The following is a 15,673-nucleotide window of genomic DNA, read 5'->3' on the forward strand; positions in this document are numbered from 1 at the left end:
CAGAAGATGGAGATTGCCACTAGTTAACCATAGTGGTCTGGAGGTCTGCACAGACAGACAGGAAGTGAGATGGCTGGGTGGAGAGAGGACATAAGCAGGAAGAAACAAGAACTCGCTCTCTTTTCCACTGGGAAGCTAATGAGGTAAAGGTGGCTGTGGCTCGCTCCTTCTTCTCTATGGCCTCTCAGCGTTTTCCTCTATCACTGACTGGGCTTTTACTGTTTAGACCAATTAGAGCTCCATTCACAGTTAAAGCATGGCCCCCTCTTCCAGAGGACTCTTGTTTGGTCCCAGAACTTATATCAGGTGACTCACGACCAAACACCTGTACCTCCAGCTCCAGGGGACCCAAGGTGCTGACTTCCAGAGGCATCTATACTCAAGTTTACATACCCACACACACACACACTTAATTTTAAATACTAAAAATAAAATGTTTTAAAGCAAAAGTCAAGGTGGACAGCTACTGAAAAACAGAGGCTGACCTCTGACGTACACACAGAGCATACACACACCAACAAGCTGCTAGGTGTGGTAGTTGCAATACGCTTGAAGCTGAGGCAGGAGGACTGAAAGCTGATACCAGCTTGTGCTGAATAAAAAGGCCTCCTCGAAAGAAAAAAAATAGGTAGACACACACACACACACACACACACACACACGCACGCACGCACGCACACACGCACGCACGCACGCACGCACACACGCAAACATACACACACTAAGATACAGAGCATGTCTGTAAATAAACTATAGTTTCTACAGATATGACAAGTAAACCAAGTAACTATGTTTGTTGACTGAATTAACACTGAAGAGACAGTAACTCTGCCTGACTAAATAAACTATGTATTCAAAACAAGTAAAAAGCTGGTGCTATACTGTAAAATTTGGTATTTTGGTCCTGAAATTGGTATGAGATTTTCAAGTAGCAATCTGTACTGAAAAGAAAAATAAAAAGGGGACAAAGAATCTATTTTAAATAACTGGTCACAGAAGGTGACTGGACCACACAGCTGGATGTGGTAGGGAAATAAGGTTTTCAAATGGAAAAAAAAAGAACAGATGACTATAGCTTATAGTATAAACAAAAAGAAATTCATGATATACTAAAGAACATCTGTGAACATAAAACTTTACAACAATTGTTTAAACATACACTAATTTTAAGATATTTTAAGTAAAAAGAAATTTCTTAAAGAACACAAGAATTATACTGTATAAGAAAATTTAGAACAGCACATGGGACTAGGAAGATTGAGTCAGGGAGGAATAGACAAGAGAAAAAAAAAAAAGGGAGAGATACCATAAAAGAGAGAGCCATTATAGGTTTGAAGAGAAAACTGACTCTAGAGAAATACAAGACTGACCCCAACTAACAATATGAGCAACAGTGGAAAGGCTACCATAAATGCCCTTCCCTGATAATAAGATTGATGACTAACTCATCCACCATCATAGAGCCCACTGAGCTGAACTAGAATCCAGATGCAGAGAGGGAGGACAAAACTAGGCTACAGAAATCTACAGAGACAGCTGACCTGAACAAGGAGGAATTCATGGACCCCCAGACTGATAGCTGGGAAACCAGCATTGGACCAACTCAGACCCCCTGAACATGGGTCTCAGTTAGAAGGCCTAGGCAGTCTAAGGGACCTCGAAAAGTAGAACCAGGATGTATCCCTGATGCACAAAAGGACTTTGGGAGCACATTCCCCATGGAGGGATACTCCCTTAACCTAGAGGCAGGAGGGAGGGTCTAGTCCCTACTCTAAATGACTTGACAGATTATGATGATCCCTCCTGTAAGGCATCACCCTACATGTGGAGTTGGGCGGGGGGGTGGGCATGGGAAGGTGGGAGGGAGGATGGGAAGGAGGGAGAGCAGGAGGGAGGGAGAACTGGGATCAATATGAAAAATAAATTTAAAAAAATAGGTGAATGGATGTTCAGGAAAAAAAAAGAAAATTTAGAACAATCTGATGTCATTAAAAACTACAGTTGCTAAGAATGGTTGCAAGCTAGGGGCACAAGTCATGAGCTAGGGTAAGATAATTACAATGAAGAAACCATATGCCAAAAACATCAGTACCCAGATACAAAGAAATTCTGCAAATCAAAAAAGGTTCCTCCGATTACCCTTTTTTGCATTAAACATAAAAATAATCCAGATTCAAGTGAGATGCTACGCAGCTCTGGCATGCAAGCGGTGGAAGGTTCTAGCCACTGCACTTCCAAAACCAAAACTGGGATATACCAAAATACCAAACAACAAATGGTTACAAAATATCTTTAACACTTATTTTTATACATAGTATAACTTTACCCCAAATAAGTTCTACACATGAGTTATGGTTTGAAATCTTATTCCATTATTTGGTTGGGATGGCTTAAACTGATGACATTTTAAAAAGCTATGTGTGGCACGGTGCTAAATAATGACAAAACCAATTCCCACCCAAGTCCACTAGAACTCTGAGAGGAAAAGATTCTGTGCTGAGGTGCTCTGGCTGACTCAGACTTCACCTCTGCCAAGTGTCCAATCTCCTAACTAAATGAAATAGAGGCAAGGCGCTAGTGTTGCTGTGGTAACTCAAAACAGACTCAAAATAAAGGTGAGGATGGAGAGATGGTTGAGCAGTTAACAGCACTGGTCGCTCTTCCAGAGGACCAAGGTTCAATTTTTAGCACCTGCATGGTGGCTCAAAGTAAGTACAGTTCCAACAGAGTCAATAACTTTTTCTAATCCCTGCAGGCTCTGGGCACACATGTACACATACATATATACATATATACATATATACATACATACATACATACACAGACAAAACACCCAAACACATTAGATAAGAGAAAATAAAATACACACACACACACACACATATATACTTAAAAGTACATAAATAATAGCCTTGATCCAAAAAGAAAGGGTATTGGCAGACATGAATGGGAACACAGTTTGAATTCATAGCCTATTACAGAGCTCCCTCTGCTGGCACAGAGGAAGTACAACAATCCCAATACTGACAATTCTGAGATCAAGAGAAGTTCTTCTAGAATTCTCATTGAAAAACAACAGGCAGAGTCTGCCCTGCACATATCCTACAAACTAACAAGAATTACCAATATGTCTTCAGACAAGTACAATTAGTTAAAATCCAGTCTTCAGATTTCAGCTAAGAGCTGGGACTGTACCTAATGTTTTTGTATACACAAGTATTCTAGAAAAATTCTTGAATTTAATTTATCTGTTATTTTTAATTATTTTCTTAGGCCTGGTTCCTAGTAGTGGAATTTACTGGGTCAAAGGTTTGACCCCTTCTTTTAAGATTGATTTTTAATTATTTGTACATAGCAAGAGGTCTGTTTATGTGTGAATACAGGTGTCTGCAAAGTCTAGAAAGGGTACTGATCCCATGAAGCTGGAGTTACAAGGGTTATGAACCACCTGAGGTGGGTGCCGGGAATTGAACTCAGCTCCTCGGGAAGAACAGCAAATGCTTTTAAATATGGGGCAATCTCTCCAGCCCCATATCTGAACTTTTTAAATGCCAGATACACAAGGCATTCCATATGTATGAATGTATGAATCTGCCAATAACATTACCACTCCTTCGCAGCCTCAGATATAATGAATCTGAGCTCCAGATCAGAAAAAGGGAAATATTTTGCCTTTGAGAACAAGGTTAGTGATTACCATGCAAGCCATAGCCTGAAAGGTAAGGAGTAGAGAAGACTTGAGAACCCTGCCCTCAGTTCCTCCGCTCACCAAGCTCTTGGTGAGGCTCTTGTGAAAGTGCTCCCTCTGCTGGAGTACCTCCCTCTGCTGCCTGCTGCCAAGCTGGCGGCCCTTAGGTAAGGAGCCCTTCTGCTCTACTATGACCACACCCTCAGCTTACCCAGGTATCAGAACTCATTTCACTCACTGAACCTGATGGCATCTGGGATCAACTCAGAGATACAACTATGAGTCAGTCTGTGAGCATTTATGAAAAGGACTGACTGAGAGAAGTCTCTCCCTGAGAGGGGATGGCACCACCTGGCAGCCCAGATACAGAAAGGCCTGAGGGGAAAGCGATCTTGCCTGCTAGCCTGTCTCTGCTCCTGACACACCTATCCCTGTGGCTGCTGCAGTCACTGTCACTGTCGGCCCCCACAGGCATCAGACTCCAGTTTCTTGGGTTTTTCAACACAGACTGAAGACCAGTGACTCTCCAGGATCTTCCAAGCCCTCAAGACCAGACAGGGACTGCTGAGACATCCAGCTTTGGGGACTGAGCAGCTCTCTGGTTCTCAGCCTCCCCAGTCTGCAGCCAGCCATGTTCGGACTATCCAGATCCTACGTATAAGCCATCCCAGTATGACCCCCTTGCTTGCGTTTAAAGCCCCAAGTCTGTTGATCACTTTTGCTTTCTTCCCTTTAATTGTGCACCTCCCTAAAGACCAAACCCAGGGCTTCACACGCACTAGTCAAGTGTTCTACTAGCCAACAGACTTTCTCTGTCTGTAAAGGAGCACACAGAAAGCGTTTCAGGCCTTGGAGGCAACAGTCTTCACAGGTACTCAGTTCAGCCTTGTCAGTACAGAGGCACCAAAAGCAACAAAGAAATGGCTATGACTGTGTTCCAGTAGAGCCTTATACCAAAAGGAGGTGGCAGGCTACAGGCTGGTTTGCTGATCCCTGGATTACAAGAAAGACACAAACATTCTCTGTGGAGGCTGAGGTGAGCAAGCAGTAGACGGCACATGTGGAGCCCAGAGTTTGATCCCTAGAACGGGGGTAGAGAGCTAAAGGGAGAAAAGAAGACAACCAACGAGACCCAGGTCTTTAGACCCATGCAAAGTTTAGGCTAAATTGAACCTATACATCTCAGTTAATATTTTGTACTCTCAAACTTTTCCCTCTGTGAGTTGGCCTGTAAGTTCGGGTACTAAAGGGACCTTTAAGTCAGTAGCCAAACACAGAAATGTGACCAGTCGCAGGACGGATCAGCCAGGAAAGGCAAACCCAGGTCTGAGGCACATGCCTATAACCCAGGCTACTTGGGAGGCTGGAGCAAGAGAACCACTTTGAGGCAGGCAAGCACTAGAAACGGTTTAGTAATCTGGGACTCCATCTGGGTAGGTCCTTTACCTGTACCCACTATTCACACGCACTCCTCTCTGCAAAATGCGCCTAGCAACCTGTTAGCAACTTAGACTCCATCTGACCAAGGTACACACACACCCTAACTGAATACTGGAATAAGTTTCTCCTCCCCTTGACAACTTAGACAAACACTATGCAGTCATATTCTTCTCATGCCCAAGCACAAGGCAAGACAGGGAAATCTGGCCTGAATTAGTTTTAGATTCATGCACAACCAGGCATAAGTGTGTCCTCAAGTGAACTTTTAGGGAGACAGGACTCAGCTGCATTATAGAAAGAGACATGCATAATATTGGGCAATGACCATAGATACTAATCTATCAATCAAATAACAGAACCACCCCAAACTACTTCCCTTAGAAGCCAGTCCCTCCTTCCTCTAGGCTCTCACAAAGAGAAGCCTTAGGCAGTGCCTGTGCCTTCCTGTGGCTACTGCTCTCCTTCAGCGTATTCTGACCTGTGCTTGGCCTATGTAGTTGCCTTGCTACTCTGTAATCTATTAGGCTTTTATTTCATTCCTCAATACAATGGCAAAAACCTGGAAACACCAGGCCTGGACTCTGATCACAGGCAGCAGCTTAAGTCCAAAAGTTTGAGGGAAAGAAGTCTGGGCAGAGTGTAGCTCAGTGGTAGAGTACTTACCTAGCATGTGTGAGGCTCAGGGGTTTAATCCCCAGCAAAGAAAAAAAGGGGGGACCAGAGTAGAGGGAGGAAGGAAAGGAGAGAGAGAAGAAATAATAGCAGGGAAGGAGGAGGGAGGGAGGGGAGAGAAGGGTTCTTCTGATGATCCTGCTCAATCATCTTGGTTAAACAGACACTATCATGAAAATGGACTGAAGATATGTACAGCATTTTAAATTTCATTACCAACTGAGATGAATTATGTATCAAAACAATGTACATGCCCTCCTCCAGGAGGATCCTTCAGTGACAACATTTAATGAGAGGACAGCCACTGAGGTTCAAAAGCAAATCCCTTCCCACAGTCCCTGCTCCACACAGCCCTCCAACACAGCCTCCTACTGAGCATATCTCTTCCTGTAAGGCACTTAGCTAAGGCAACAGAACAGACCCAAGACTAAGAGGGCATGTGCCAGGAGAACCCATCTCCGGATCAGTTAGTGTGTCAGAGCCTCACTTTTCATAGTTCCTTCCTCTTCCTCGTCCTCCGTGTTGATCACCATGGTTCCCAGCTGGGATGGCAATGTGTCATTGTGCTCAATCATAGTATTGGCTCCATCACTCATTGTACTGGCTACTCGGACAGTGCCCATCTCTTCACCTGCAGCTCGAACCATTGTGCCAGAATCCATCTCATCCTCCTCCTGCAAATGAACAAAATCTCAAACTGGAGCGAACTTGTTCAAAGACTCTGAATTTTCTGAATTACTGTTATTCATCTTGATGCAAACATTCCTGGATTTGACACGCCTCTAGTTGTATACAGACCTTGGAAGCTGAAAAGCACATATTTAACTACAGATGACAATAAAATCACCCATGTGACAACTGCATGTCTAACCGGAAGGCCCTTCCTCTTCCTTCTCATTTGACTTCCAGCACAGATCTAAGAGGCTGACACAAGTACCCTTGGAATCTCCGACGTTGTGAGTGACTCCAGAATACGGTATGAAAATTTTAAAAGAGCTTGGGAAAACCAAGTTGCCCAACTGGGGGTTATCTTCCCTCCGCGCCCCCCACACCTCTCCCTCTCTCAGAAAAGATAGACTGGATAAAAGGTATGGGGGCAAAACAATAAAACGTGTTTTGAGAAACACTGAGTAACAAGCAAACACAGACCCACCCAGGGCCCAGCAACAGTGAATGAGACGTGGGACAAAGTGCTATTGGAGTCGCGCGCTCCAGGCTGCCCCACAGCAGCTATTTATCTCAGGTGGCAATCATGACCTAACAAGCATTTATTCCTGAAGCCACCACATTGCCTGCCACTCACCGAGTTCTCATCGTCATCCTGGTCCACTTCCCGCTGCTGGGCTTCCTGGCGTTTCAATTTCACATCCATGGCTTCGTTAATTAAGTCTCGCAATATCGACACTCCTTTCGCACTCTTGACAAATGGATGCTTAAATAAAATGGAGAACAAAGGACACAATTTTTACTTTAAAACAGTACATGGCACACAGTAGAAATCTGGCAATATTTGCATACAAATCAGTCTCTTCACATCAGGAGCAACTAAGCCACACTCCACGACTTTAAGGAGGCAAATGACCGTTTGGACCTGTGCCATCTCCCTTAGTCTCACCTACAGACTCTTTCTTCTTCTTTATTGCATTGACAGAGTTAGTTCCAATGTCTGAATTCAGGTTGCAGGCCTGGGACAGGCACCTCTACCCTCTGAGACACTGTACCAGCCCCATCTTAGGTTTTTCCTGCCTTTGCAGAGCAACAGGAAGCCCCGGCAGATAAGCTACATATAGAAAATTCTTTGCAGGTGTTGCCTATACACCCAAACTTACTCTGAAAGTACCCCATGTCTCCTCCTTGCAGGGACAGCACATCCCTGTTCCCATCCCCAACAGGACAAAGGTGTCCCAGCCTTTGTTAAATACTCTAAAGGATGAAAGGATGCTTCAGCCATGGTGGACTGCAGACCAGAAGGCTCTTCATAAAGCCCCATCACCACTTCGTCTAGGCAGATTTGGCAATACACTTAGAAGAGCTAGGTCATTAGCAAGAATGGCATATCACCTTGTTCTCTGTACTCGCAAAGAATTCAAGGTCATTTCCTTCTACTCTTCCTGGACTGTGCATATTTGGCACATCTGGCCTGTTACGACGTGACATCAGTCTTGAGCTATCACCTACCTACTGTTTGTTCTTCGTTCTTCCTCATGGGAGAAATGTTTCTGAGCTTCTTACTGCTCTTAAACTCATTCGTGATGCACTTTCTTCCTTTGCTTCTATGCTCTTCAAGTATTTTCTACACCCTTCTCTCTCAATAGCTTTAAACCTCCCTCGCACGATGGAATGTCTTTCTTATACCATATTCCTATGTCCAAACAAATGACTTAGCAGTGTGTCAATGGCACAGAGAGGTGACACATACCTGGAGGAGCTGAGTGGCTGTGGCTCTCTGCTCAGGGCTTTTTACCAGACACTGCTTCACAAAATCCATGAAGTTGTCTGACCACAGTTCTGGCTTACGGAATGTGGGAGGAGGGTTTGTAGGAATCATGAATATTGCCTAGTTTTTAAAAAAAAAAAAAAAAAAAAAAAAAAAGAGGGGGTGAAAATGACACTCCAATACAAACAATTACGTTTGCTTGGTAAAAATGATTTTTCACTTATCCAAACACAAAGCACGCCCACATGGAGTACAGAAACCAGGCTCTGATACCTCTCTCCTTCCCTTTCCCTTGCTCACATGAAGCTTGTGTGTTTGTGTATATGTGTGGTAGTATCTGCATGTTCATGAGGTGTGTTCCAAGTACATAAACATATGTGCACGCATGCATGGAGACCAAAGAACAACCTCAAGTGTCACTCCTGAGTGAGATTATAGCTCAGTGGTAGGGCAGCTGTCTCACATAAATGAGATCCCAGTTCAATCCCCACTACTAACCAAATAAAAAGTGTGGCTCCTCAGGAACCATTCATCTTGTCTTTGAGTCTCACTGGGACAGGGAGCTCAATGATTAAGTTAGGCAGCCAGCCAGCCATGGTGTCCTAAACACACATCACCACATCCAGCCTTTTGTTTAGATGCTAGAGAATGAACTCAGATCCTTATGCTTACAAGGCAAACACTTGACCAAGGGAGCCATCTCTTCAGCCTCAAGCAACTTTGGACAAGGGACAACCATACCACACGGGTTTCAACGTGGAAAGGCACCACCTCTGAGTATCCGTACCCTGAACTTCAGCCCCATAGTTGTTAAACTTCCCTCCTTCAAAATGAGCATCAGAGATGACTTCAAGATCATCCAGAAGTTCAGAAAAATCACAAGGGAGCTGTCAGCCTCAATCCACACAAAATGATATTTGTTAATCTTCATTTTTCAATCATGTGTGAAGACATGAGTATGGGGTCTGGGGTAAGGACAAAGTGAGCGTGTGTGTGTGTGTGTGTGTGTGTGTGTGTGTGTGTGTGTGTGTGTGTGTGTTACTGAGGACTGAATGCAGGACCTGTGAGTGGCAAATAGGAGCTCTGACACTTAAGATAGTTCCAGCTCCTCAAATCCTCACTCTGTAGAAAAGAAAAACTAAAAATCAAGCACTATAATGAAGCACAATTAAATTCTACTTTACAAGACTGAGGTTATTATTAAGGGCTGGACAGATTGCTCAGTAGTTAATATCACACAGTGTTCTTCCTGAGGGCCTGGGTTCAGTTCCCAGCACCCATATCAAGCAGTTAACAACCACTTACAACTCCAGCTTCAGGAGCTCTGACATCCTCTTCCGGCCTCTAAGGATACCACACAATTAAAATAATAAGCCTCTCTTTAAAAAGACTACTAACTGCTAAATTTTAAATGATGGAAACCCCTACTTTATGAGAGATAAAACTCTCTGCATTAGACAGTTTAAGTTGCACTCTTTAATAAAATCTAAAAGTATGACTCTGGAAACCCTCCATTCCTTGCCTCTTCAGTCCCACAAAAAAAGAAAGGAATTTGTCTTGGGCATACAAATACTTATTAAAACTTCAAGGCCAGCCTGATCTACAGAGCAAGTTCCAGGACAGGTTCCAAAGCTACAAAGAAACCCTGTCTCGAAAAACCAACCAACCAAATAAAGTTTTTTTAGCAAAATAATGAGTTAATTAAATACAAGGAATAACTGGTGTGGAGTGGGGAAGGCTGTGGCGGCTCTGGGAAAGGCAGGGCTGGGGTCTTTCAACTGTGTGTTCATAGAATGAGTGAAGCCTGGGAACTCCTCAGGGTATCAGCACTGAGAGAGGTTGTGGGAGGTATAGCCTGTGAGCCATAATGCTTTAAGTGGACACAGGTGGCAGGCTGGAGAGAAAACAGCCACCAGATGGAGTCTGAAGATTCACAAACCAAAACACCTACAGAGATCAAGCACGAAAAAGACAGTCTGTGAACCAAAATGGGTGGCTAGTGATGTGAGTGCAAACGCACACTGAAGGAGACACTGCAGGGAGTGGTGTCTGACACCTCGCCACCCAATGGGGAGTCATAGAGAATGACTGAATGGAAAGTCTATATAGTCACAAAGCTAAAAATGTAGTTATCTAAGCTTTTAAAGGTATATACAATGTATATAATATGTAAGTCAATCCATACATATCTATAGCCTATGTCCTTCAAGGAGACTATCAAGACACATACTCTAGAAGGCAAAAATGAACTAGATTCAGATTAATGATTAACTGCATTTAATGCCAGGGGAAGAATACAGTAGCATTTATCATTGTATAAAATTAGTTCATTTCCTGTTTGGAATATAAGCAAGGAAGTTGCCAAGTAACTTTGTACTGATAACCAGTAACTAATCATCCAACTGGTTGCTTCCTTACCCGCATTGGGTGGATATCAGCATATGGGGGCTTTCCTTCAGCCATTTCTATGGCGGTTATTCCCAGAGACCAGATGTCTGCCACACAGTTGTAGCCAATTTCCTGAATAACTTCAGGAGCCATCCAAAACGGTGTTCCTATCACTGTATTCCTCTTTGCCATAGTATCCTAAAATGGAAAGGGAAGATCAACACAAAGCATGAAAATTACTGAGGAAAGAAAAAAGCATAAGTGTTTGAAATTAAAAAAAAAAAAAAAAAAAAAAAAAAAAAGCTTTAAGTCCAGTAGTACAAGAGTGGCACAATTGTCATGAAAGTAATCAATTACGCTTTGCTTAGACTTTAGTTAAGGATCACTCCATGAGATGGAACCCCTACCTGATACTGTCAATGAGGCCAAGAACCTAAGACTAGCTAGGTCATCAGCCCTAGGGGAAACATTTCTTTTGCTAATGGACATAGTAATAAAACAACTCCTAATGACATCTGCTAGATCCATAGATCAACACATCACTAGACCATCACCAGACAAGCTTCTGAAAATTAGCAGAGACCCACCACAACTGGACAACATGCAAAAAGTTGGGACAAGTCCCACCCCTATTTGCAAGTTAGCTATTGAGAAAAGAAAACCCAGCTTTCTTCAATGGAGTGAGGGAACTGAGACCAATATGTAAAATAAGAAAAAATAATAAATATATATGTGTGTGTATGTGTGTGTGTATAGTCTTAAGGATCAAATAAAAAAACATTCAAAACAAAAAAGAATAATTACTTTGTTCTTAAAACATATCTAAAAATAATACTCAATACATAATGAGACTAGTCACTAAAGAAATTCAAATGGGGGACTGGAGAGATGGCTCAGAGGTTAAAAGCACTGGCTGCTCTTCCAGGGGACCTGGGTTCAATTCCCAGCATCCATATATCAGCTCACAACTATCTGTAACTTCAGTTTCAAGGGATCTGACACCTTCCATATCAATGCAAATAAAATAAAGTCAAATAAATATTTTTTAAAAAGAAATTCAAATGGCCAAGAACCATAAAGATTTTCAATCAATTATTAAAATATAAAATTATTAAAATTTAAACCAGTACTGACACAAACATAGGAAATCAACAACTGAAAGACAGGGTTCCTGGAGCAAGAGATGGTACAACCTCACAACAAACTGTCAATTTTAGCAAACTTTCAAATATCCCTATCTTTCTATTCAAGTATCTTTCTAGAAATTTGTCTTACACACAAGTACCCCAAACATACACACAAGATCATAGAATGTTTGTAACAAGGGAAGTAGGACCGATTAAAATGACTATCAAGCCTATAATTCCAGCTACTCAGGAAGGCCACAGAACAAAGAAGCTGAAGATCGGGTAGACAACACTGCCAAGATCCCATCTCAATAAATCATTTTTCTTTTAAATTATCACAAAGGTACCTAACACTTGTAACCTGAGTCCTTGGGGAGCTGATGTAAGAAGATCACTGAGAGAATTCAAGACCAACCTAGACTACATGTGAGCTCCAAAATGGCAGGGGCTCTAGAATGAAACCTAGTCTCAAACACATAAATAAATAAAGCCAACCATGGTATCACAAGCCTATAATCCTAGCACCCAAGAGGCAGAGGCAAATGGATCTTTGTACATGTGTTCAAGGCTTTCTTGGTCTACATAGCAAGTTCCAGGACAGTAGGGCTACCTAATGAGACCCTGCCTTAAATAGAAAAAAATAAATAAATGTTACAATAGCTACCCATATACTAAAATGCTACATTAAAAGTTCTCTTAAGAGGAAGGCACAGTGAACACTCACCTATAATCCAAGCACAATGAGACATGAGAGATAATATCAGGGGGATCTTAAGTTTGAGGCTAGCCAGGACTACATCTCAAGCCCCTATTTCAAACAGAAATAGGTATGAAAGATGTGTAAGACATTTCATCACATACACACACAAAACACAGTTTACAAAATGATAAGTTATACAGCTTTATTTCTGTAAAAACAAAATGACAATCACGACAACATATAACAACCAATAAAAAGAAACCACCCTGTGTAGCAGAAAAAACAGCCCAGAGCAATAAACATTATCAATAACAGTCACATCTAGAAGGCAGAATTACTCATTTGTCATCTGTCTTGCAGGTTTATGTAATACTCCCTTGGTTCACACGTGCACTTAGAAAAACCATTTTAAAACTTAGATGTAAACATGGTACCAGATGTGACCTGTGGTTTGAAGAAGGGTATGTGGCTACAGCACACACTACACTAATAAGCACATGCACGTTCCCAGACTGGCTTGATCCTACTGAGAATCTTGCTACAATTGATGCACCTTAAGGAGAGGACTTCCAAACACAAAGATGCAAAAGAGCCTCCCTAGTCCCACACTCCTAAAGTGCTTGTGACTTAGATTACATCACTCAGGAGCAATGACAGGTGGCACTTGTGAACTGATCTCACACTGTTCATCATATATTAAAAAAAAAAAAAAAGTGAATGGGGTCCCCAGTAATTAAGAGCACTGGCTGCTCTTCCAGAGGACCTGGGTTTAATTCCCAGCAACCACACAGCAGCTCACAACTGTCCAGTTCTAGAGGATCCTAAGCTTTCACACAACACACATGAAATAAAAAAATTAAATTAAAAAAAAAAACAACAACAAAGGAAACAACTTGGGCTTAATCATTTCCTTAGCTCTTGAAACCTCAAACTTGCCAGGATGTTTTCAAATGGTGATACCGAAAGTTGTTTTTACTAGATTATTTCAACCAGAAATGGATACTCACATAATGGAAGATGTTTTGAAAATTAAGTGACCAGTGTATCCTAAACTCCAATTAGATCTAAGTCAAGTTAACAAAGCACAAAAGAATAATAAAGAACATTAAATCCAGAGAGAAATCATGGCACATATATTTAAATATGCACACAATCAAAAGCCAGTCAGATCCATATGGCACAAACAACTTAAAATAAAATGCTTTCAAACTAGCATGCCAAAAACAGAATATCCCCAAACTACAAAGCTCTGGCCCAGTGTGGTGGCACACACCTTTAGCCCCAGCATTTGGGGGTAGAGACAGGCAGAACTCTTAAGCATTCAAGGCCAACCTGGTCTATATCAAAGTTCTAGATCAGCTGATGCTACATAACGACACCCATAAAGAAGAGCACTAAAAGCTAGGTAGTCATCTATAAAACTCTAAACTTAAATCCCTAACTTATGCTTTCACCAAATAAGTTCAAATAAGTTAATCCTCAAATTTAAGAAAACAAAACCCAGAGGGATCCTGAAAGTATAGATGAACTGCTATATGATGCTAGAATAGAACAGCGAAGACAAAAATCCAAGGTGGGGGCGATTCTATATAAAATTCAGAACGTAAGGGGCAGAAGAGATGTCTCAGTGGTTCAGAGCACTCCTGCTCTTCTGGAGGAGCTGAATTTGGTTCCCAGCACCCATGTACAGTGGCACACAATCACCCATAACTCCAATCCCTTCTTCTGGCCTCCTCAGGCATCTACACTCACACATACAAATAGTCTGAGACTTCTATGTTTTTTAAACCCATATCAAAAGACAACTAGCAAAGGGAGCCGTTTCAACCATGGCGAAGGAGGGACAACTTAACAATGTCTTAGTTCTGGGTTCACCTTTCTAACAACTTAGTAGCGTATGTGTGTGTGTGCGTGCGTGCGAGAGAGAGAGAGAGAGAGAGAGAGAGAGAGAGAGAGAGAGAGAGAGAGAGAGAGAGAGAGAGAGAACCTGAGCCTGCAGAGATCAGAGGACAACTACCGGAGTGAGTTTCCCCTCCGCCATGAGCCCAGAGGATGATATTCAGGTTGTCAGGCTTGCAAGCTTTTGCCATCTGAACCATCTCTTATGAGCAACAAATACATTTTTTTCAATGGGGGTTAGTCCACACTTGTAATCCAAGCACTCTCAAGAGATTGAGGCAGGAAAACTCACACAATTTCAAGACCAGGCTGTAGGAAATTCCAGGTCAACCTCAGCTACAAGAAGGAAGCCTGGAATGATGATGCACACACTTGGAAGGCAGAGGCAGGAGTGCATGTGAGTTTGAGCCAGCCTGTTTCACACAGCAAGCTCCAGACCAGCCAGCCAGGGCTACATAGTAAGACCACATCTCATTAAAAAAAAAAAAAAAAAAAAAAAAAAGGATATTGTCCTAAGGATAAAATCAAAGAAATTCTTAAAAATAGGACCATCCTATGTTTACTACAGAAGAAGTTGTGGAGACTTAGAAAACAACACCAGTGAGTACCAGTTTGCAAAAGGGGAGGAGTTCAATGAATCGTGGCACATTCACACAGGAAAACCCAAGCTGTATCAGAAACTGAGAGAGAGCCAGTCATATGCTGCTAACCAGGGAGGCTGAGGCAGAGGGATGGATCCAAGGCCAGGATGTGCTACAGAAGACTGTCTCCAAAGCAGAAAAAGAAACTAATTACAGACTTCTGCTAAAGATGATAGAGAGACTGAACAAATACACTTATTTTTACTTCTTCCCAAAACCATCTGAAAATGCAAAGCAAAGCCACAAAATGCTGGAAGCTGGAAAGCAGATGGCTGGCTGAACAGTAACTAACTGAGCAGACAATCAAATGGACTCTTGAGTCAGTCACTGGGAAAACTGGAACAAACTAATTCCAGCACAGACCCTTCCAAACGGCTTAGAAACTGCTGGCATTGAGGATGATGAAAGAGGACCTCGAAACAACCCTGGATTGAAGGACTTGGAAGGATTTAAAAAGCCAAGGATCCCGGCACAGGCATCTAATCCCGGCATTCAGAAGGCTAAAGCAAGGGAACCAAGAGGTCCAAGCCAGCCAAGGCTGTACTGCAAAGCCCTTTCACAAAAATAAATCAATACATACAGATGGCTAGAGGAAGGGCTCAGCAAGTAAGAGCACTCCCTACTGCCAGAGGGTCTGAGTTTGGTTCACAGCAGCCACATCAAGCAGCTCACAATTGTTCT

At 42.4% G+C, this 15,673-nt stretch overlaps 1 protein-coding gene across 1 annotated transcript in view; it reads right to left on the reverse strand.

Moving 5' to 3' along the window:
• Stk4 (serine/threonine kinase 4) overlaps positions 1-15,673 on the reverse strand; it is a 78,476-nt gene that overhangs the window by 44,126 nt on the left and 18,677 nt on the right. Inside the window, exons 6-9 of the mRNA XM_051186625.1 lie at positions 10,656-10,823; positions 8,220-8,357; positions 7,104-7,232; positions 6,288-6,474 (exon numbers count right to left, since the gene is read on the reverse strand). Of these exons, the coding sequence (XP_051042582.1) occupies positions 6,288-6,474; positions 7,104-7,232; positions 8,220-8,357; positions 10,656-10,823 (622 nt within the window). The remainder of the gene's footprint in view (positions 1-6,287; positions 6,475-7,103; positions 7,233-8,219; positions 8,358-10,655; positions 10,824-15,673) is intronic.

Source organism: Phodopus roborovskii, unplaced genomic scaffold, assembly GCF_943737965.1.
Source record: "Phodopus roborovskii unplaced genomic scaffold, PHOROB, whole genome shotgun sequence".
In the NCBI taxonomy this organism is placed as follows: Eukaryota; Metazoa; Chordata; class Mammalia; order Rodentia; family Cricetidae; genus Phodopus; species Phodopus roborovskii.